This window comes from Euprymna scolopes, chromosome 19 (assembly GCF_053919585.1).
Source record: "Euprymna scolopes isolate OS-2025 chromosome 19, ASM5391958v1, whole genome shotgun sequence".
NCBI lineage: Eukaryota > Metazoa > Mollusca > Cephalopoda > Sepiida > Sepiolidae > Euprymna > Euprymna scolopes.
Window position 1 is genome coordinate 72,707,884 of NC_136500.1, and position 25,155 is coordinate 72,733,038.

Below are 25,155 nucleotides of genomic sequence, written 5' to 3' on the forward strand. Positions count from 1 at the left end.
GAGGATATAAAGAAATCAGCAAATAATATTTGTAGCAATGCTAGAATTTGCTAGTTAAAGCATTAAGTGAAACCGCAATTTATTGTAGTTATAAATTGCCAAATAAAAAAATGAAAAAATATTGGATATGTAAAAAACTAATATAAAAACAAACCGTGCATAATATTTCAGCTTGAATGAAACTCCTCTCAAGTTGATCCAAAATGCAAAATAGTTCTTTAGATAGAATGTATTCCAAAGTAAGTCCAGCGCGACGATGCATATAATCCGATTGGAAACTTTTCAAAACAGCTGAAATAATGAAAATTGTTTTTTTTTTTCGGGCAGTGCAGTAGTCCAAAGAGAAGTCTGTCCCTTGACAAATGGGGCCTAATAGTAAAAAGAGAGAAATCCAATATGAGAACCTTCATCATCGGCTTAATTAGAAAAGGTGATTTCAAGCGGGTGAAAAAAAAAATCAGTCCGTGAAAGCATGTATTACTCTCTCTCTCTCTCTCATATATATATATATATATATATATATATATATATATATATATATATATATATATATACTAGCAAAAGTACCCGTTGTTGACTGGGTTAAAAAGACAGCCTACAGAAAATGGACTCTGATTTATTAAAGTATGATAGGTTATGAAAAGGAAGGGTTGTAAAGAGATGGTTTCGAATTTGGGGGTATCAAAACAAAAAATCAAAGCAAAATATGATGAAAGTAAAAATAAAATAGATAAACCCCATAATTTATTATACCATACCTGTTCACACTGAAACACTTATCACAATATTCTGTGGACCTATATTAAAAAACCTTGTTGAACTTTGTGACATATTTCCATTCTATGGAGGTCAGATGCGAACGAACATCCCATAATTTTATTATACCATATTTCTTCAAACTGAAACATGATTATCAAAGTATACTTACGCAGATAGATATGAAAAGTCTTTATTAAAGTTTGTGCCTATTTCCATTCTATGGAGGCCAGGCGCGAACACAGACCCCACACTTTTATTATACCATCCCTATTTAAATTAAAACATACTTATCAAAGTATTATTATGTACATCTATATCAAAAACACTTGTAAACGTTTTTTTTTTTTAATTCTTAAATTTTTTATTTCCATATTTTGTGGACCAGGTGCGAACGCAGACTCCACAATTTTAATGAACCACCGTTCTGCCAGATCAAACATACCCATTCCTGTGTCTCGATACATCTTCTATCATTATATCTAATCAGTTTTTTTAAATAGTCAACCATATAGGAGCCTATTCGTGACCAGACACACACACCACACACATTCAGTTTTATATATATATATATATCTACTATTACATAAAAGTCACTTTGTACGTGTGTGAGTTCCTTCCTCATAGGTTCTGAAACGGCTGAGCCTATTTTATTTCTTAGATATGTTTTGTACAGAAATTCATCTGATAAGTATAGAAAATCGGAAAAATCCGATCTTAAAAATTGTATTTCTTCTCTTTTAGATAAAAAAAGAACTTTTACAAGGGAATATTTTATGTTACACCGGTGTAATCTTGATCCGTGTAGCATAAAAATTATTTTTATTTTATCTATAAGAGAAGAGAGACTATTTTTAAGATTGTTGAGCCTAAATATCAGCTGATGTGATATTGTAAACAAATACAGACGGAATTTGATGAACGACATTATCATTTATTTATTTATTTTTTTTTTTTTTTTGCGAATTAGTCCACTGGGCAAATTATTCTACGTAATATATAATATTCAATAGAGAATTGATTTTATAATAATACATAGGCAATCTTCATAAATTAAAATATCATGCTTAAGCATATTGTACAACCGGGCAACACCAGGTGTCCAGCCAGTATATATATATATATATATATATATTTATATATGTGTGTGTGTGTGTATAATGTTGAAGTGGATTAAAATAAAGGGTTTAGTTTGAAATGTCTAAAAGATTACCGATTACAGAATCTGGAGAAGGTCAGATAGATATTAATTGAATTATCTCCCCTTTGCTGATTTATTGTTTAAAGTTTCTAAATTTAGATGGCTCTGGTAGTCAATTTACATAAGTGGTCGTGCCATAGTGTATAAACTATATTTTTTGATTGAAGAGGACTTTTTATTATATGAGCTGCAACTGCAACAGGAAGGACTGAAAATCAATATGGAAAATTAAGGTTTGCAAATATTTGCATTCATGTGAAGATATGATCTATTAAGAAGTGTGCAGTATTTGCTTCGAACTGCACGCAGTTGGTAGCTTTTCCAGTCGTAGAAAGAATACTTTGCTTGTAATAGCTGTCTGGGGCTTGTGCCATAAAGCAGTTTAACTGTAGCAGTGAAAAATGGAAAAAGGGGGTCTTAAGAAGAAACTAAAATTCTGGGAACCTGCTGTGCCTATATTTTGCCCCTTAAAATTCCTTTAAAATATCTAAAAGAAACTGATATTTGGGAAATATTTAAGACTAAGTTTCTTTCCTTTAATAATTACAAGAAGTCTTCTCAACCACAGATAGCCATGGCTAATGATGCTCTACCTGAAAGTTCTTTATTCAAAATTCTCGGCTTAATGTTTACAGGGAACATGAATTGAAACAAATATATCGAGGACATTGCCAAGACTGCTGCGAAGAAAGTGAGCTTTCTCTGCTGTGTTTAAAAGTTACTTACGCCTGCGAGTATCCCATACCTTTACAAGGCTACCATTCGCCCATGCCTGGAATATTGTTGCCACATTTGCGTTGGTACATCTGCAACTAGTCTTTCACTTCTGGACAGGGTTAAAAAAAAAAAACATGACCAACCTTCTGCACGGTCAATCAAACTCCAACTTCTGTCTCATCAACTAAATGTTGCATCCCTGTGCTTCTTTACAAGTATTTTAATGGAAAATGCTCTGACAACTCCAATCCCTTGCATCCCTAAGATGTAATTACCCCTGACTAACCTGACAAGCAGCAAAATCCCACCTCTACACTGTGGAAGTCTCTAGATGCAGAAAAACCTTCTACTCAAATAATTTCTGCCTTCAAACAGCTAGACTTCAGAATCCCTTCCCAGGTTCCTGCTTCTCTAACTGTACTGACATGCACAAGTTCTAATGTAATGTGAACAAAAATCTTGCTGCTCAACTCCTTACATAGTATCTCTGCAAATTTTGTCCCAAATTATAGCCCCTTACGTCTAAGTTTCACAGTACCTTGTTTGGGGTGAAAAAGCAATAATTTCTGTTTTAAAATAAATTTAAAAAAAACAAAAAACAAATGATGTCTAATACGGTTAGCATTTCACAAAAATCAAAAATATCTGAATTTTTACAAAGGACTTCCACGTTTTTATGCCTTCTTTTGCATGTTATTGAATTAAACTAAATATAGCCCACATTAAAACCTATGCGTCTAGCAGCTGTGTTTCAAAATTCATACTGATCAGTTAGTTTAGGGGTGAATCACTTGCATACAAATATACAAACGTACCTAACTTTATATACATATATATATATTAGTGTTGGGACGATTGCTCAGAATTGGAAATAGAAGAAATCGGAAGATTTGGGGGTATCGAAATCTGTAAACTTGATGCCTATTTTCTGATGCCAAAACGATTCTTTTAATTGTCTTTTTTTTTTTTTTGATTTGATTTTGTTTAAATCCAAATCTTTTATTGCTGGTAATAATAAAATAATAAATATTTATTTGTTTTAAGATACAAGTAAAGCTAAAATCGATAGATCATCCACCACAAGTTTATTTTGACGTTTAGGAAAATATCTGCATATTTAACATATGTTTTTACGAAAATCGGGGAAAATAACAATCTTATAGTTAAATAATTAGAGATTTCTAAAAAAAATCGGAATCGGGAATTTAGCATGGAATCGGTAATTGTAATCGTCTCGTCACTAATATATATATATATAAAGATCACTCACAAATTTCTTTTTTAAATCACAAATATATTTCAATATTTTCACTGTTTCCATGATATCAGCTAGAATCCAAATAAGTTTCTTATAAAACAGATTAGAACCTTTCGTTTGATAGTTCTGGGGTTATTGCTATGAGAATCTACAAAACTCTACATTTAATTTTGATACAAAGAGAAATAAAATAGGTTCTTCTTCGTTATAATAGAAAAATTCCAAAATCGAAATATTGAATTTCGAATAAAACCAATAGTATCTACTTAACTGTCATGTTGCAGCAATAATGAACATACACAGAAGTTAAGGAAACAAAAATTAATTATTAATGAAAACAGTTTTAAAGATAATTAGCAGAAAATTAAGTTTTGCTAAATTAACCAAAGGTTTCCAGTTTTCAGAAAATAATTACCTCCCTTGTTACGATTTGAACTCTCCGGTTTCTTTCTTTGCAAAGCTTAATTTTCAGAAAATATCTCCGAAAACTATTTTCATTAATAATTAATTTTCTACCTTATGGTTTTTCGTGATTTTTGGATATGTTCATTACTGTGACAAGACAAATAAGTAGATAATATTGGTTTCACTTGAAATTCAAGAATTCGATTTTTAAAATTTTGCTATTATAATGAAAAACCGAAAAATATCGTTACGTACCTGCCAAATCTTTTTTAATTTTCATAAACCTGAGTCTATCTGTCGCCATTCGTCAGCGTAAACAGACTGGAGGTAAACATGTAAGTTTGAAAATGAAAATACTTTTGTAACATGTTTATAATTATAAAACTCTGTGGACCGTCCGGGCGTCCTTGCTTGCTTGAATCTTGTTTTTGACGATCGGGCGATTCCTTCTTTATATATATATATATATATATATATATATATATATATATAATAGTTTTGATCTCACTACTATATATTAGGTTCAATACAATAATCGATAAAGAATTTTCTCTATAATAATAAATACGTAATCTACATGAATTAAAATATCGTATTTAAGCGTATCTTACGACCGGGCAACGCTGGGCGGCTTGCTAGTCAATATTAAATGTCATCAGAATCTTTTCTTCGCCAAATTAAAAGATTCCAGCCTTGTTATGCAGACGAATCATAACTGATAAAATGAAAATTGAGCCAGACTTGCCATGACAGCCAAGATAAATTTCCTTTATTATAAAACAATAAGTCCTTGCTTGGAAAAATTCAGAACTCTGGCCAATTTTTCAAAAAGATTTTATACCTAATATGCAAGTTAATTTTTGTTATTGATTTTTTTATTAGCAATAGTAACAATATGGGATCGGCACTATTCAAATTCACTTACCTAGTTGATAGAGAATTTTGCTCCCTTGTACACAAATGCCTGCATTAAGTTGCTCCTTCTGATGAGACACATTTTTATTTATGTATACATTTTTAATATTTTTTGCAATGTTTAAGATATTTTTAATAATTTTTTTTATTTACATAAAACTTTTATGTATGTAAAAAAAAAGATTATATATATAAAACTGTCTAAGAGAAGACTTTCTTGCCAAGGACAATAAATCGAATATACCATGCTATATAAATCATTTCATCCACATGAAATTTTTGAAGGAGATAAAATATTTTGCGTACCAACCAGCCTAACGACTCCTCGTGAGGATGAAATGCAGAAAATTCTATGTAGCTTAATTGCTATATATATATGGAATCAAGAACAAAATTACGACATTTACAAAAAAGAAAAAACATAACTGCCCCTCCTCCGAAGTTAGAGAAAATCTTGTCACTGACACAAAACATAATACATCACGAAACCAACGTCAAGAATTTAAAAATACTTGAAGCTATATACATTAAGAAGCAAAAACCTGCCATCAATCAAATCACATTCCAATCCAGTGAAAACACACAAAATGTCTGCCGTAACCCCCTACCACACTTCTTACCTGACCCAGCCCTGACCATAGAACTGGGAACCCCTCTCTTCTACACTGAGCACTCACAGCTCCCACATTCACCTTTGCTACTATATAACAAAACAAAAACTCCTAGCCCTCCTTGCACTAATACTCACACAACCATTCTGAAGATGCCTTCTCTGAAAGATGAAAATCAATACAGCGGTCAACTTCAAACTAAATATAGAACTTATATTAATTCTTTCGATCCATACATTTAAAAGATCACCAACAAAATTGAAAAATTGAAAACAAAAACCCCCTAATCAAACGGAAACTTTAACGTTTGTTTAAATGAAAAAATGCTGCCTAAATACACATAATTCACACATGTATATACACATTAATACTAGGAATAAATACAGAGGATCTGATTCAAATATTTTAAATCCTAATTAATGTTTTGAATTTTTCAAATGGTCCTATTAATATATGAAAGCTCTAATTGATATAACCTATTAATTATTGAGCTCATGTTTAACTGCAGCATTCAAACATCTCATATGAAATAAGATGGATATATATATTTTTTTTTTCAAACATTATATATATGAACGAGTCTCAACCAGGAGAGTTCACAAATTATTTTAGTTTATCAACTGAACGTTTTCTAATAGTGTGTAAGGAGGCTTTGGCACTGTAAAATACCGGGTTACTGAAGTGATATGACGTACGAACAAAAAACAGCCAAACGAGTGTATATTTTTATAAATTTTTGTATATCTATTTATTTTTAATCACATATAAATCAGTAAATACAGACTGACTGCTTAATATAATTTAGATAGTAAATAACTTTGATATTTCGAGAATAAAATTTCTTTTTCAAAAACAAACTAACCCATATATAAATTAATGTTTTTTGCAATGTAATTTGTCATTTGATATGATACTTTTATTTACATTATATATATATATATATATATATATATATATATATATATATATATACACACACTCGGTAAGCAAAAACAAAACTTCAAAACAAGGTGTTGGTGGCAACAAAAAGTGTATTTCAGTTTGCGTTACAATTGTTTACATGTCCAGTTCGACAATTTCAAGCATTATGTCGTTTGAATATTTTCAAAACCAACGACATAATGCTTGAAATTGTCGAACTAGACATGGAAACAATTGTAACGTAAATTGAAATACACTTTTTGTTGCCAGCAACACTTTGTTTTGAAGTCTTGTTTTTGCTTACCCAGTATATTAATGCTCAATTATAAAATTTGATAATTTTAAGCCAACCATTTTTGGTTTAAAACTCATTGGTATATGAAAATTTACTGAATTTCACGAACTCCGTATAATTACATGCAAGTTATATATATAATAATACTTTGCGTTTTCTCCCCTTTAAATAAATATATTTTAAATGTTTTTAATATTTCATTAAAAAGTTAACTGAAGGTTATAGGGTCAGAAAGTGAAACAAAATCTCTGGTGTTGTGAAATAAAATGATGGAAAAATTGTATTGACTTAGATAGTCATGCTGGTCTCCCCTACCTTACCCCCTCTCTGATTTCTTGTTTTCACACTCGTACCGTCTTTCCATTTTTACACAGAACTTAGAACGCCATTCCTATCCCGAATAGTTTTTACCTACCCTAAACTTGATCCATTGTCATTAGTCGTTTTTTTTTTTTTTTACCTCGCACTCATACATTACCCAACTATATAAATTGTTTCGGTTATAGTCAGCTAACATACTTCCTAACTTCCGGCGTAGTGCTAACAGAAACGGTGATAAGACAAATCAATTTCTTGGCTTTTTTCTCTCAGTGCTATATCGCCCCTTTGCATGTACCCCCCCTTTTTTATTACGTTTTTCCAATCGTTTTTTTTTTTATATTTTATTTAATAATCATTGAAAATATTTTTCCGTGTTATTTTTATTAAGAATTATTGGAATTAGTTTTATTTTTAAAAGAATTGTTGAAAACACTTTCTGCGCTCTTTAAAAAAAAATAATTATTGAAAACACTTTTAAAAATCTTTTTAAACTATTTTGGGAATATTATGTATTGGATAGGTTTTTGTTTAATGATATTAGAAATTTTGTTATTTTGATTTCAATAATATGATTTTAATATTTTCGTAAACATGTATTATCTAAATTCAAATAAACAACTTTTATTTTTACAATAAAAAACGTATTTTTATTATTTTATAAACATATTTCTTATAAAGTTTCAAATAAAATGAAAACTACTTTTTTAATTTTGTTATTAATAGTGAAAATAGAGACTAATTGTGTTATTTTTATCTGTATAATTTTGTTAATTTTTATTGCATACTTTTTCAATAATATCCTTTTCTTGTATTTTATTTCAATAAATCGCTTCACAATAGAAATACTAAAGGGCAATAAAAGTGAAGAAACTGATTTGCCTTGTCACTGATTCCGGTAACAGCCATACCGAAAGTTAGGAAGTACGTTAGCTGACTATAACTTGTTTATATATATATATATATATATATATATATATATATATATATATATATATATATATAAAATGTCATATATGTGTTTTATGCATGAAGGGTTTTGAGGGAAGCGCGATATAATGGTCATCAGAGCAGAAAGCAGAGTTTGAATTTCAGATGAGGTTGCTTCAGTTCTAGCCAGACTTGCGGCATGATTTCACTTCACCTTAATCTTTGTCCCAATCTGAAGACACGTCATCTTTTGACTAGCAAAATGCTGTAAATGTTGTCAGAGCAAATAATAGAGCGTGAGTGAGAACCAACATTAAACAAACTTTTATTCATACAAACATTTTTGGTTACACATTTGCAGACATATTTCAGTTCTAGCTGGCGAACAGCTGAATTTCCTAAGGACAGAAATTTAGTATGTTTGTATGAATAAATAGTTTTATGCCAAAAAAGTATACAGCTCTATTATTGAGCAATTTTATTTATCTTTATATATATATATATATATATATATATATATATATATATATATTCTTTATTTTTACACACACAAAGAATATATTTTTTATTTTTATCTTTGTAAACACAAAGAATATATGTATATACATATATATATAATTTTATCTTTGTAAACACAAAGAATATATGTATGTATATATATATATATATATATAATTTTATCTTTGTAAACACAAAGAATATATACATATATATTCTTTATTTTTATATATGTAAACACAAAAAAGTATATATTCTATATTTTATATATGCACACACATAAAGAATATATATATATATATATATATATATATATATATATATATATATATATATATATAAAGAATAACAAAACTTACCACCTACCAGAGAGTAATTATTTCGGCCATAACTGGTTTCTTTCAGATATCAATTAAGTTTCTTATTCATTTGTTAAATCATGTTTTATTTCAACTCAAAATCATCTTTTTTTTCCTTTGACAGTCAAAATCGTACATTCATACACACTTACTCATCAATTATAAATGCTTGAACTGTTGATGTTTTTTTCTTTCTTTGTCATACAATTACAGATTATTGTTTGCTTTTCATAAAATTTCACATTCAAACATTTTGTTTGTTGTATTATAGACAGAATTCTTCCACGTTCTTTGTTCACATAAACACATTTAATTATCTTCACGTTTTTGAATGTTTCAACAATTTCAAACCATAAAAAATATATTAATGACTAAAAAAAAAAAAAAAAGCAACGAAATAATAAAATGGTTGGTCAGAAATCCAAACCCAATTATTTGTATCATTCAATTTGAACTACTTCATCTTTTTCAACGTTTGATTTTTAAATTGTGTGGTGTCCCTTCTCCTTTTTTAGCACGCTCCTGGAGTACGTATGAATAACACTCTTCTCTCTCTATCTATCAATCTCTCTTTCTCTTTATCTACATAAATATATCTATCTATATAATGGCATGTTGCCTGGACTCCCCACTGAATTTAGAGAGGTAATACTGAGGTGGAGAAAAAAAAAATTGAGGCCAAAGAATAGTTCCTTTTAATCATAGCTTGCATGAACGAAAAATAAAGAAGAGTTCAAATCTTTCTTCTTTTGTCAATTTGCATGGTTGTTTAACTTAGTTGCCATTTTTGTGTTGATAAAACACAGCTTATTTGTTATACACTCCTTAGATAGTAATCTCTCTCTCTCTTCCTCTCTTTTCTATCACTACCTGTATCTATCAACCACTCTGTGAATATGTATTGTAGATGTCTTTAATCTTTGCTCCTTTTTCTTTAAGGTGTATCTTCATTGTTGTTTGTGGCTTTCAGTTTCTATTTGCTTTTTCATGTTACCCGCGGTGAACAAACGCCTTTCACGTGGTAAATTAGAAACGTTGATTTCTATTGGAAATTTCAGAAATGATTTTTTTTTTTAATATTTCATAGTTTTTTTTTTTTCTTTTAATTAATTAATATTTATTTATTTTAAACCAACTAAGTTTCGACGATACAACATCACCTTCAGACATAGAAACAATACGTTTATTTTTCTGTTTTTCTTTTCACTTCTACATGGCATGGTGTCATTAGAAAAAAATAATATCCGTATGACGTTCAACAGAGGGTTTTTTTTTTTTTTTTCAAATGTTCTAACCAAGAGGATTCGCGGTGGCTCACGTAAAATGAATTAAAGATTGTTATGAATCTAATTCATGTACAATCTTCTCTCCTAAAGCCATCTAAATGGTTTTGCTATCCTCAAAATAAATGAAGAGTTGGTTGGTTGTTTTTGTTTTACAGCATATCAACCCTTTTCAGGTTATTTAATGCCGAATCCAGTTATTTTGAAGAAAATTTTTTAAATAGAATATATTTCTTTTTTCAAGTCGGTTTCTATTTAACTCGTAGTTGGGACCCTAAGATGTACTACCACTCCGGGTCAGAGTGGACCTGGGGGCAATGGCAATTAAAGGGTGGCTCCACACTCCCCAAAGCCTGCAAGCTGGGGCCTCACCATCGGATATAGTTTCAGGTCATATCCAGGACTTAAATGAAGAGTACTGAAAATCTGGGAAGACTTGTTGTCACCCAGAGTCCAGGAAGCACCATCGGTTGCTGTCAGTGATCAATCTCTGATGATGATCCGTGTGGAAACTTCTAACGAGTACAAATAATAATAAAAAAGATATAAATTTGTATTTAAAGAAGTACATCTTTAGCATTAAAAAAAAAAATCGTTTCATACAATTTTTTTTTTTAGTGTGTTTGAATTCAGGTAATAATTATTTTGTAATTAAGGTTTAATGATATTTCAAGACCCGTTAAAAATACTTATGAGGATCGTCCCAAAAGTAAAAGTCTCCAATTTGTTTTTTGTTTTTTAACTCCAAAAGTTGAATTGCTATGAAGACGGGAGTGGTACCGTAAAAACGAACAGCCTTTTTGCGAGGAATTCAATTATGCACATCCAGTACCAGAATTATATTCTTAGGGTCTCGCATCGTCAAAATTTGCAATTGAGAGATGAAACTTTCAGATCACGAATGCATAAGTTCAGTCATTATAACAATGTAATTTGGAATGCCCTCTGATCCATTCGGGCGGAATAAAAAATAGGAGGCATTACTTTTGGAACACCCCTCGTAATAGAATAATAGAAACTATTAAAATTGTTTGCATTTTTTTTAAATATCCAAATTACTGTTCTCAGCGTTGCTATTTACTTTTCAACTACGTTTCAGCTGATATGAACTCTACCCTTCTTTAGATATATAATTCATCCCCTGTAATGTCTTTGTCATATTAAATGTTCTTGTTTATTTGTGTCGTACAGTGACGTTTCTTGTGTAAGTATTTCCAATTAAAAATATACCTGAAGAAAGCCAGAGGGTGCATGGGCTGAAAACGTGATCATTAAATTAAAACAAAAATGCAAATTAACTCCGCGCCCCAAAATGGTCTAATTATGTCGGTAAGTATTTGGAAACTAAACTGGATATTTTGTCTAATTTCAAGTAGATATGAAATCACGGAATTTAGATATAATTTGATAATTTTTTTTCTTTCTTTATATATACAAATTAGCTCTACTTAGCCTGCATTGTCCAGGATGCATTGAAGTAATTTTAGATTTAAAATTTTATTTATTTCACACATTTTTTAAACTTACACAGAAAAAGAAATAAAATGTAAGTTGTAAAATAGGCAATTCACATATTTTCCAAGTAAAAATATGGACTGTTCCCCTTGATGGAGATGGATTTTTCAATGTTTCATAGTATCAGTTGTTCTAGGCTAAATTTGTAATTATTTGTAGCGAAAACACTTTATTATGTTATATTTATAATAACATAAAACAATAAAGCACAATAATAATCTCATTGGAAACAAAGTTTGATTTGCCATCTTAAATGCTATTTGAGTCTAACTTTGAAAATCTGACAAGATAACTTTAGATCTCTATCTCTACTATTATATAAAAATCACTTTGTGTGTGAGAGTTCCTTCCTCATAGGCTCCGAAACGGCTTAGCCTATCTTTTGCAAATTTCACACAAAGGTAATTTATATGTCTGGCAGTGTTCTTAGATATGTTTTGTACAGAAATTCGTCCGATAAGTATTGAAAATCCAAAAAAATCTGATCTTTAAAATAGTCTTTCTTCTCTTATAGATAAAAAAATAATTTTTATAGGGGAATATTTCACGTTACAATGGTGTATCCTTGGCCAGTGTAACGTAAAATATGCCTCTGTAAAAAAATCTTTTTTTATCTATAAGAGAAGAAAGGCTATTTTTAAGATCATTAAGCCTAAATATCAGCTGACGTGATATTGTAAACAAACACAGACGGAATTTGATCAACGACATTATCATTTTTTTTTTTTTTTTTTCGAATTAGTCCACAGAGCAAATTATTCCTTGGAATATATAACATTCAGTAGAGGCTTGATTCTATGTATTAATCTGCATAAATTAAAAATTAAAATATCATGTTTAAGCATATTGTGCGACCGGGCAACACCGGGCGTTCAGCTAGTAGATAGATAGATAGATAGATAGATAGATAGATAACCAATATGTATGTATAAATAAGCAGGTTTTAATATTGGAATTTACTTTTGACAGTATATCATGTATTATTCTCTCTTGTATTGTTTGTTTGTATCGAATATTTGGGCAATTTAATATCACTAAATAAACGATCTATCTAGTTTACAGAGCTAGAGATAAAGGATGCCATAAAGTGAAAATTGTTTTTTATCACCAGCCCCGTGAACTAAATGTATCCTTCTTCCAATGACATTAGCCATACAAGCATTAAAAAACCCAAAAAACAGTATAATGCAATATGCTCCCGGAAGTACAATGATGAGCCTGGCCAGTAACTGATGGGTGGGCACTTGGAGATGCTGAGTGCTGTACGCACTGCACCAGGATGTAGAAATTCCCAGGTTGGTATCTGAGAGTACGTTTAAAAGCACTGGGAGAGATGCACCCTACCCAGCCTTTGTTAAGACATGCATATAGGAGAAGAAAACTCTTATGTAAAACCTGAGGTCTAATGTCTGTTCTGTCCATGGCATTCAGTTGCACCGACTTGGATTAGCAGTTGTTCCAAAAAGTGTGGTTGGTTCTACAGAAAGCCTTCACCACTAAAAAAAGCAAATGTAGCCGACCTCATATTTCGAAATACGACAGGAGTAGCAAAACTAAAATCTATAGATCAATCCCTCCTCAAGTGTATATTTACGTTTTTTTTAATTTCTTTTACAAGGCACAAAGGCCACTCGAGGATAAGGGTTTATGAATGTAAGGTGGTAGTGTAGCAATCATTAATGGTGTAGATTTTAAAAACATATGTATATTTGCATAGGTTTTTATGGTAATAAAAAATAAATAAACATAATTAGAAATTTAAAAAGAACTAGAATCGCTCTGTATAGAAATCGGCAATATAGAACAGAATCGATAATTGTATCGGAATCGGGAAAAATATTGGAACCGTCCCATCACTTGTTCAAACATGTGCTTCATTTATTGCAATGCAAGCAAACCTTAAATTGAAAATATAATTTTTGACTTGTGTTAAATGGAATTAAATATTTGTAAACCAAATCTATCCAAATAAGCATTAAAGTCATAAAATTTTAATTTGATTCCAACAAGTAACTTCAAATTAAATGCAGAGAATCTATTTATATAATAAATTCAGCCAGATTCTCCATTTTATTTTGTTGAACGTTGGCCCATGTTAAAAACAATAAAATGTAATTCGAGTGACTTTCTTTCAGAAAATAATTTATTCAGCTGGATTCATTTTTGTATAGCCACTATTTTTCTTTAAAAAGGAGGAGGTAACAACATATTTGGCGTTTCTACACTATTGCGACGATATTTTGTAGTCGATAAATGAAATTTTCAGATGAAAATAAACAATGGTTTCAACGGATTTTTTTTGTCAATTCTAATAAGTTACAATGGTAGCCTCCAAATTATGCAGTCAGAATTAACTGAATATTACTGAATTATTAAAAAAAAAACTTAAATCGTGGTAGCAGGAGAAAAATTGCCGCCATCTTATTTAAATCGAAACAGAAAATTACCTCCCTTTTGAACTCTCCTGGGTCTTACGATCGTTTTCATTAAATTCTATTTTTATTTTCTTTAATAAATAATTTTCTACCTTATCGATTTTCGTAATTTTGGGATATAATCATCTTAAATATATGAGGAATACGTAGATACCATTGTTTTCATGTGAAATTCAGTTTTACGATTTCTGAAATTTCGTCCCAATAGTGTAGAAGCGCCACATATTTTCCTCTATTACACTTACTCCCTTTTGTTCGAAAGAGAAATAAATATTTGGCAAACAAAAAATTATGTATCTCTGTATTCGTCTATTATAGACTTACTCCCCTTTTCTGAGAGAAAAAAAATTATGTAATAAAAATGCTTAATTAAAAAGAAAAAAGAAATTGCAAGTCAGCACACTCCCAGACAACATTGTGTAGGTACAGCTAGTTGTTAATATAATTCAGTACAAAAATTTCTACTGAAATTTTTGTACTGAATTTAGTCTAAAGAGATTCATGAAAATTAAAATAGGTTTGAAAAAAAAAGTTGGTATTAATTTCTATTAATTTTAAATCATTAAAAAATATGTCGGAATAATGCAATTGAAGTGTAAAAAGATTTATTCAAACAGTTCAACGCGTTTTTGAATTTTGGAGATGAGGATTAATTATTCGTATTATTATTTTGAATCTTCAGAATGCAGTTCTCACCTTGAGTGTTATTTTCAAAACGTTTTGGTCAATGTAATCTCCGACCTTTTTCAGGTGTATCTTGTCAAACTCGGGAATCTTGTTATCTAACTTAGGAATCTGAACAGAATTTCGATGGGCTTCTTAATCTTCAGAGGTAGCATGCTCAATTACCTAAGGCCCCATTATTCAGTCATGGCTGATGAATTGAGAGCATGCTAACCCGGTGAATTAAATAAAGGGTTCTGATTGAAATTCCATGCAGTTTCTAAAATAAAATCTGTTAAGTGCAAAAAAAAAATAAAATAAATTTAAATATAAAATGTAATCATTTTTATTATTAAATATTTAAATTATTATTATTTACCATATTAATATTATAAATTTGTCAAACTTATGAATCTACATGGAATTTGGAAAGTTTGATAGAAAGATTCCCGAGTTCGAGAAGACACACCTAAAGAAAGTCGGAGGTTACAATGATCGAAACGTTGTGAAAACGAAACTCAAGATGAGAACAGTAGTTAAAAGTCTAAATAATATGGACTCAACATGGATTGGGGAATGCATTAAAATAGATTTCTTTTCACTGCAAAAATATATTTAAAGTTTTGTTAGTTTTTACAGTTGACAGATTTTATTTTAATAAAACAAAAAAATTAAGAAGAAAAAAAGAGCAACAGTAAATTTATTTATCCAGCAATTTTCAGTTCAAAATAAAACCCTTTCTTCATCAATCATCTTTTTCTATCAGAGCAATACTTATTTCACTTCATTTATGTGACAAGAAAAACTAAACAACCGGAAATATTTTAAGAGCAGAATGCAATCCCCTCTTTTAAAAAAAAAAAAAAAAAAAAAAAAAAAAACATATCCAAGCAAATGGCAATTTCCAAATCAAGATGAAGACATTATCTCGCAGGCCTTTCTTACCAATTTAAGAACATAAAAACTGATGATGCTGGAGCTTATAAGTGGTTTAAAATTGTTTCGAACACTCGCCATTAACAATTCAAGATTATCAAATGCACAAAAGATTCCTTTTTTTTTTTTTTTTTTACATAGGCATCACCACATTATCAAAGCCAAGAGGCCACTCAAGGATAAGGGTTAAAGAGTGTACAGTAGAAATTGAACAATAAAGTAATTATTAGTAATGAAAATTTGGTAAATTTGATAACTCATATGGAACGGCTCATCAAGAACTTATTTACGTTAGACTTGAAGACAACCATATTGTAGTCAGCCGGAAAGCAGGAAAACGGAAGACAATTCCACAGGCGTGCAGTTCTAAGAAAGAAGCTTCGTTCATGGAATCTACGTTTAGGTTTAGGCGCAGATAAAGAGTGGGGGGAATTATTGATAGTGTTTACAGCTAGACGAGTGTTTCTTGTGAAAGTTTAGCGAGGGGGGACCATAGATTGAAGCTCAGTCGAAGCCTTTCCATGAAAATAACGATACATCAGAGACAAACTCGCAACATCTCTTCTGTGAGATAGAGGTTGCAAGGAAGAGAAAAGGACATTTCCTACGAGGCTACGAAGTCTATTTTGAACTCTATCTATTCCTTCTTGTGAGTTCATGACAACCATTCTTACCAATCTCCACAGACTAATTTCCACATCAAGCCTAACCCTATCAAGACCAAAGCGTCTGGTAAAACTCCACCATTTCAACATCATATCATGCATTGTAAACTGCATCAGAAAAGTGATGATATGTTTTATATTTTTGAGATAAGGATTGTTAATTTATAGCAGTTGAATCATTCAAACTGCTATTCTCCCTTGATTATTCAGCCTTGATGTTATTTGAAGAATTTAATTTTTTATTTATTTATTATTATTTATACAAAATGTGAAAATAGCAGGAAGATGAGAATAGTAGTCCGAATAATATGAATAATGCAAAATAATAATTAAATTTTTTTTTTTAATGTTTTAACATGCTGAGGCAGCAAAAATGATGGGCGTTTTTGGATTGCTCTGGTATTGATAGAGTCAAACAAATTCCAAATTATCTTTTATCTATGTATCTACTTATATATAAAAGATTGGACCAATTTTTTTTTTTTTTTTTTTCACACAGATGTACTTTATGTGTCTGGGAGTGTTCTTAGGTTTTGTATCAGAATGCTTTCAATAAATATCGATAATCAGTAATTGAAAAAATGTGATTAAAGAAAGAATAGTCCGATTGTGATCAAAATTGACACCTTTATGTAGCCTAACATCACAAGTGCATTTGGGAAGTTTTTGATAAGCAGAGGGGGGGGGTCTGGCATATAAAGCAACAATAGATTCTTTGATAAGATCTGGGCGTTTCTAAATGAATGTTTCTTTTTAGAGCACAACTGAACCATGACTCTTAACTTTTGCATTTTAAGCTTTAATGCAAGCCATTACATAAAAATAATTTTATAAACTCAACAGTAGGTTCTCTACAGTGCAATGTAGACTACAATATATTGTGAACTAAGTCACTACCAGGAGGCATATGAAACTCCCTCCCGGTGTACAGCGGTGAGTCCCCAACTAGAGCAAGAAATCAATCAATTTGATTGAAAAATTTCATTGATTTTGATGACAGTAAAGTATTGGAAATGTGTAACATTTGTTGATCCTCATTCAATCTCGGGCAACGCTGGGTATCCCTGCTGTTTTTTTTTTATATTCTTGTATTTGGCTGAAATATTTTGCTTCATTATTTAAAGCATGCCTTTTTTTCTTTCTTTCTTCTTGACTTTTGATTAGCTGAACATTTTCAAGCAAATAGGAGGATGCACTTTACGAACGGTGTGCATTAATATCTATCAAAAATATCGTATTTCATGATCTGTGATGAAATCTCAACGTTTTGCAGATGATATAAAAGCTTCATTACTGCAGACATTTTGAAGCAACTTTTATTTAAGAAAAAAAAAAAATACTAGAGTCGCTAAGATTTTTAAGAAATTTGCCCAGACTTAAATCTCAACGTTTTTCAGATGATATAAAAGCTTCATTACTGCAGACATTTTGAAGCAACTTTTATTTAAGAAAAAAAACAAAAATACTAGAGTCGCTAAGATTTTTAAGAAATTTGCCCAGACTTAAATCTCAACGTTTTTCAGATGATATAAAAGCTTCATTACTGCAGACATTTTGAAGCAACTTTTATTTAAGAAAAAAAAATAAAAATACTAGAGTCGCTAAGATTTTTAAGAAATTTGCCCAGACTTAAATCTCAACGTTTTTCAGATGATATAAAAGCTTCATTACTGCAGACATTTTGAAGCAACTTTTATTTAAGAAAAGAAAAAAAAATACTAGAGTCGCTAAGATTTTTAAGAAATTTGCCCAGACTTAAATCTCCACATTTTACAGATGATATAAAAGCTTCATTACTGCAGACATTTTGAAGCAACTTTTGATTAGAAATAAAGCAAAATTTGTAGATGAATTCTATTATTGAAAATGTTTCATCATATGTACGCTATTAGGAAACACAAACATCAACAATTACCTTTCTGTATTAAACTGCAAAATAAGGTCACTTTACAAACAGGTTTTAGATTTTCTTTATAATATGCTAATATCGATTGGTCTTAGCAAACTGTGTTGTGCTGTCCACCCTACGGATAGTAATGAACTATTACAATTAATTCCAATGAACAGATATCTCGCTGTATACATAGTATCCTTGGAAATTATGGCTTAGTGGCACTGTGCCTTGTTTGGGGTGAAAAAAAGAACAGTTTAAAAAAATTATTATAAAGACCGGGAGAATATTCTTTTGTCATTATAGAACACAAGTTATACAAACGTCAAGCGCACTTTGCAGTCGAACTCATGTAAACCCGCACTCTTTGTTTACTGTATTTGTTTTTCTGTTCAATATATTTTGTTTCCACTACATACTGTTACAAATCTGGCAATTAATTTATTTACTGCGGACTATTATTCTCATCTTTTCTTAGTTGTTGTTTCACGACATTTCGACCAACTGCGGCCCGTGGCGCAGTGGATAGAGACGTTGAATCTCTATGGTACCAGGTGAGAATTGTCTGAAGGTAGCGGTTTCAATCCTACCCAAAGCCAGCCAGAGGTTTACTTGCCCAAAACGTGGTGAGACAACAACAACTATGGATGGCAGTAATTGCTAAGAATGCAGTTTGGAGATTCGGAGTTCCTATCCCGTCGCGGTTACAACTGACGAAGACCAAAGAAATAGTTGGCCGAAACGTCGTGAAACAGCAATTAATAAAGATGAGGATAATAATCCGCAATAAATAAATTAATAAATAATACTCATCTCAATAATTAATTCCAATTAAAATAATTAATATGGCAATGTTTGATCCGTTTTAAAAGTAACAACAATGTTATGAATGTGACAATGCTTGTAAATTGATCTAGTAGAACAGGTAAATAACGTTTATGCCACTGCTGTATTTTCCGCTCAACACACTACATAGATGAGGTTGTGTTTGTTAATAAAATCTCTTAATAGCAAAGCACCAATAGTTTATTGGAGATTGTTATTACTATACATAATGACATAATATATATCACCGCCTTCAGAATTGTATTCTTTCGGCATGTTTGCCTTTCCCATACTTCTCGGGAGTAAAAACGAAGAAAACTGAAGCCTTTTTTTTTCATTTTCATTTAGATGATTCAGTTTCGTATGTGTGTCTCTGTAGGCAATGGATGACGAGGCAAACGTTACGCCGACTCGTCCCAGAAATGGCACTGCGTGTGCGCGACGTAACCGGAAGCGAGGCTCGTACTTATTTACATACATGTAGGCTTCAAGGGCTATAAAAGACGGTGAATCGTCTTGCGTGGGGGTAGTATTTGTTTCAGGGTCGTTCGTTTCAGAAAAAGGAAACGACCAAAACAAAAAAACCCAAACACAACATTTTGATAAATTTTGCAACCTAAAAATTAGAAAAAGAAAGAAAGAAAAATGAAAAAAAAAAAGAAAAAAAGACAGATCTTTATCTGCCGACTTGGCATGCAGATGCGTATATTTTATTGTGAAATAATGTCAAAATCATATCCTTTTCGTAAGCAAATGTCAGCATGTAAAACTGATGTTAAACCGAATATTATGATGAATCTGGTTGTTTTTATTTATTTTGTTTTGCCAAGTTTAACTGTTAAATACTTAATGACGTTATCAACTATTATATATATAAAAAAAAATAAAACAAGAAAAAGTAGGATAACTTTGGCCTCAGTATCACCTCTCTTACGCAGACATACATGCAGACAAAGTCATTAGAGTTGTTCTCTTCCTCTACTGAATGTCAAAATTTCCTTCTGTCCACAATTCACCTTTTCTTTCGGCAATATTTCTCATATTCTTTTTACCTTTCTGGTCTGACCTGATAGTTCTGTTTTCTCTTCCTCCTCCTTCACATATTAATACTTCCGGTCAACCTCTCCCTCTCTCACTCTTCTTTCCGATATACACACAAATGTCCTTATTTGTAATTTCATCGTAGATGTCTGTGAATCGCATTGTAGTGTACAATGTTTTATCTATCTCCACCATCATCACGACTACCGCCATCACAAGATCGTAGTTATTCCCCTTGCGCACTATAGTACCTAGTGTGATCCAGAGATTAAAAAAAATATATTTTCTTTCAGAAGAATATTGCATCTTCTCCTGCATGTATCGTGTACATCCTTCCCAGTATATGAATAGATAATGACTTCCATCTTGTGAGCACAAAAGATCAGACAAATACATTATCAATTGTCTCTTTAAGTTACTAACACCTTTATAAAGAGGAGAAAAACATTTTGACCATAATTCGATGAGGAGTAATAAATTAATAATAAATTTGTTGACTTGTTTTTGTTGGCCACCAGATGGAGCCCTTTGTAAATCACAGTTCAAGCTCGATTGTTAGTTAACACATTTCTTTTTATTTATTTAAATTTATTTTCAGTGAAGTTTGATTGTTTCAAGATTATTTGTTTTGATTTTCATCAAATTTAATATAAAATTGACCGGAAGTGGCTGATCATCTTGTTAAATTTATAGGCAAAACTGATCTAATATTCTAAATTCTAACATATATATTTTTTTGTTTTGTTTATTTTTACTACCAACTTTTTCAGGCTGTTTTATATGTAATCGCTTGAAAAAAGGTAACTCTTTTTGTTTTGTGGGTGAATTAGAATACGGTATAAGGATAAAATTTTATCCTTTGTTTTGATTTTTTATTAATGAAATAGCTTTTATATTTATATTCAGCTTTTTTACAATTCTGATATTTTATGCTTTTTGTTGGACATTTTTGTTGGACATGTTTTTGTTGTACATTTTTGTTGAACATTTTTTTGTTGAACATTTTTGCTGTACGTGTTTTTGTTTAACATTTTTTTTGCTGAAAATCTTTTTGTTGAACATTTTTTTGCTGAAAATATTTTGTTGAACATTTTTTTGCTGAAAATCTTTTTGTTGAACATTTTTTTGCTGAAAATCTTTTTGTTGAACATTTTTTTGCTGAAAATCTTTTGTTGAACATTTTTTTTGCTGAAAATCTTTTTGTTGAACATTTTTTTGCTGAAAATATTTTGTTGAATATTTTTTTGTTGGCTGAAACAATTTTCTTAAAATATATGATGCTTAAGACTTTTATTAAAATAATGAATGCTTAGAAGCCTTTCAATAAGACAATATCAAAGTCAAATATCAATAAAATTAAAGTAATTGATTATTGATTGTGAAATAAAGCTAAACAATGAAATTTTCTTGTTCAAGGAAACATAGACGATTCAAATTCATAGAAATAAAAATATACCTTAAGGAGACACATATTGACTATCTTACATTTAGTATAATAATTGATAATCTCTTGCGTCTCCTCACTGGCATTGCCCATGCAAATTGGAGATGGGAAGCTCCAAGCCGGGTACTGATCATAAAGGCTAATAGTGAATGAAAAATATCTCCTTCAAAAACAGGAACCAATGACATAATTATTGAAATCAAAGATAAGCTTCATCAACCATGTCAAACCCCTAACAACATCTCAGGAAGAGACCAGACTACAAATGTGAACCAGAAAGTTAAAGAATACGAGTCCCTCTTTCTGAGTCCTTCTCTTCTGGCTCAGAAGCACCTTTGGAAAATATTTAACTGCCTGAAAACAGGAATAGGACATCCTAGCTCTTATGACTAGATTGGGCTACAAAACGGACCCAACCATCTGTGAATGTGAAAAGGAAGACCACACGATGCAACACTGTCTTTCCTGTCCTCTACTGTCCAGCTCAAAAAAGATCTTGCAAAATATTACAAAACTACAAAGGACTACGTAAAAAAAGTAGGGTACTGTTGTATGACCACATGTTTTAAAGGCATGCAAAAAAAAAAAGCACTAGAGTAATTTCATTCTTTTGAAATGAATCCGTCTTTCTATCTGTACCTATTAATATATAGGTTTGACCAGATATTTCAGAGTTTGCAAATTTTAGATGAAATCAAACCAGAATAAATAATGCCGTTCTTGTAGGGGTGTGTCAACGTTCTCCTACATACAACCCCTAGTATTCCCAAATGATTACCAATCTTGTCCTGACCAAGCTCAATGTTGCTTAACTTTGATGATCTAAGAACCAGTGTGTCAAATACCATAGGTTTGACCTTTGTATTTTGTGTATAGCAATAACAATCTCCAATAAACTATTGGATCATTGCTATTAAGACATTTTATTAACAAACAATACATCAATCTGTGAATGTTCTGATTAAATCAGAATAAATAGTGGTAGTGGTTGTGATCTATCAGGTCATGCATATATCATGTTTCTGATAAATATTTGGTAAAATCAAATACATAGTATACAACACTGAAATCAGACCAGAACAAGTAGCACCATTCTTGCAGGAAGGTGTAAACGTCCTCCTACATACATTACCTGGTATTCTCAAATGGTTACCCATTTGGTACTGAGCAGACTCATAGTTGCTTAACTTTAGTGGTCTAATGAAAAGTAAAATACATAGATTTGGCCAGATATGTCATAATCTGTGAAGTTTTAGATGAAATAAAACCAATATAAACAGTCTTAATGGTTGTGACCTAAACGCAGATTCCATGAACAAAGTTTTATTTTTTTCATAGAACTGCCCGCCTTTCGAACACTGTTCTGCTGGCATGCTTCCCCATTGAATACGACATGGTAACCTTCAAATCTTTAAATGTAAACAAGTTCCTGTTAAACCGTCCTCATAAATAATCAAATTCTACTCAATTTACAACATAAATAATTACTACACCAACACCTTACATTCAGTAACCCTTATTCTCGAGTAACTTTCGGGCCTTGATAAGTAATGACTCCAAAGTAAAAAAAAAGTAGGGGGGGGGGGTCATGCGAATATCATGTTTACGATAAATATTTGGCAGAATCAAATGCATGGTGTACAGCACTAGAATGACTACAACATTATATCGGCCGCCACTGTAGCTGTGAAAACATCATTCATTAATCATTTAAGAATGTTTTAAGAAATCATTGTTCAATAGTCGACAAGATATATTTAGCTAAGTAATCGCTGACCATTTGTTGCGATGCCAGAAAATAATCTTTTTAGGATTGAGAAAACAAGTTAAAAATAAACCTTTAAAGAACATTAATCAGACTTGAAAAGAAACATTCCTGCAAGTCGCAGACAGAGACAGTCTATTCAAGCAATCTGTTTTAAGTAACAGCTTCATCATTATTGTTGTTTTCGAGAAGAGTTATTCAATATTCATACAAAGAAATGGAGAGTTGTTGGATCTGTATTCTGGATATGACATGAGGCGATGCTATGCACATGAATTTAAATAATAAATAATCAAGTCCAAATATGCATCTATATATTAATACGATAGTGTGTGTGTGTGTGTGTTGTTTTGTGCGTCACGCTTACATCCGAGTGTGTGTTCTTTTGTGCGTCACGCTTACATCCGGGTCGTTTAATTGTTATGTTCTTCGATTTCTTGTCATAAATAATTTTACCAAGAATTCTTCATAAGTTTTGGTTTCGGTTTCGACTATAGCTGATGCCACTTAAACCATCTATTTTTTTAATAAATAATTTTATCAAAAATTCTTCATAAGTTTTGGTTTCGGTTATGGCTGAAGGAACTTAAGTTATATATATATATATATATATATATATATATATATATACATACACCTACATTCTTTTCACAAATTTTATTTTGGTTTCGATTCAAGCTAATGCACCCAAGTCATATGGATATGTTTTTTTCTTCTTGAAATGGCAACTTTATAATATATAAAAATCGATAGAACATTAACTCTATAATAATATATACGAAATCTGCAAGAATTAAAATATCATATTTACGTGTACTTTATGACCAGGCTTTAACGGGCATTCGTGCTAGCTTAGATAAATACTTTTGCAGTTTTAACAAAAAATCTACAATAATATCAGAGCATCTCCATTTACACTGAACATCTACAGAATGCCAACATCAATATATTACATATGAATGACTTCCCTGTGGAATTTCCACAGGTCCCGCTAGTCTATATATTAATACCGCAGTACCTTTTATGTACGTACGTACCTGTCACGGTTTCACGATTATAACTTATTTGATCAAGAGATCCTATTTATTAAAAAGGAGGGTAGAAGGTGACAGCATACTACGGGCATTAAATTAGTATGTAGATATGCTAATTCAATGTTCGTAGTATGTTATCACATTCTATTCTCTTTTTTAATAAATAGGATCTCCCGATCACCACAGACACAATATAAAAAAAGAGTAATAATAAAAAAAAAATAAAATGATTTCACTTTTGGGTCACACGAAAAACTAAAATATACCTTCTTGGTCTTCTGGTTAGGGTTCAAGGGTAGTATCTGTTCTGTCTGGAGATGGTATAATGATATCGTGGGGTTTCTGTTGGTGCCAGGCATCCATACAATGAAAATATGTTACCGACTCTTATAAGGATATTGGAGATAAACCGTAATAACTAGTTATATTCTGCTACGACAATTATCAGATTACTAAGATAAATACTTTTACAGT

At 30.9% G+C, this 25,155-nt stretch overlaps 1 protein-coding gene across 16 annotated transcripts in view; it reads left to right on the forward strand.

Annotated features, from left to right (window-relative positions):
• LOC145303663 (protein still life, isoforms C/SIF type 2-like) overlaps nt 1–25,155 on the forward strand; it is a 1,026,311-nt gene that overhangs the window by 894,730 nt on the left and 106,426 nt on the right. For 11 of the 16 annotated variants that reach the window (XM_080145246.1, XM_080145250.1, XM_080145247.1 and 8 more), the window contains one exon: nt 9,700–9,711. The exons of the other annotated variants lie outside the window; for them this stretch is intronic. In XM_080145246.1, coding sequence (XP_080001372.1) covers nt 9,700–9,711 — 12 coding nt within the window. The remainder of the gene's footprint in view (nt 1–9,699; nt 9,712–25,155) is intronic. 16 annotated transcript variants of the gene reach the window in all.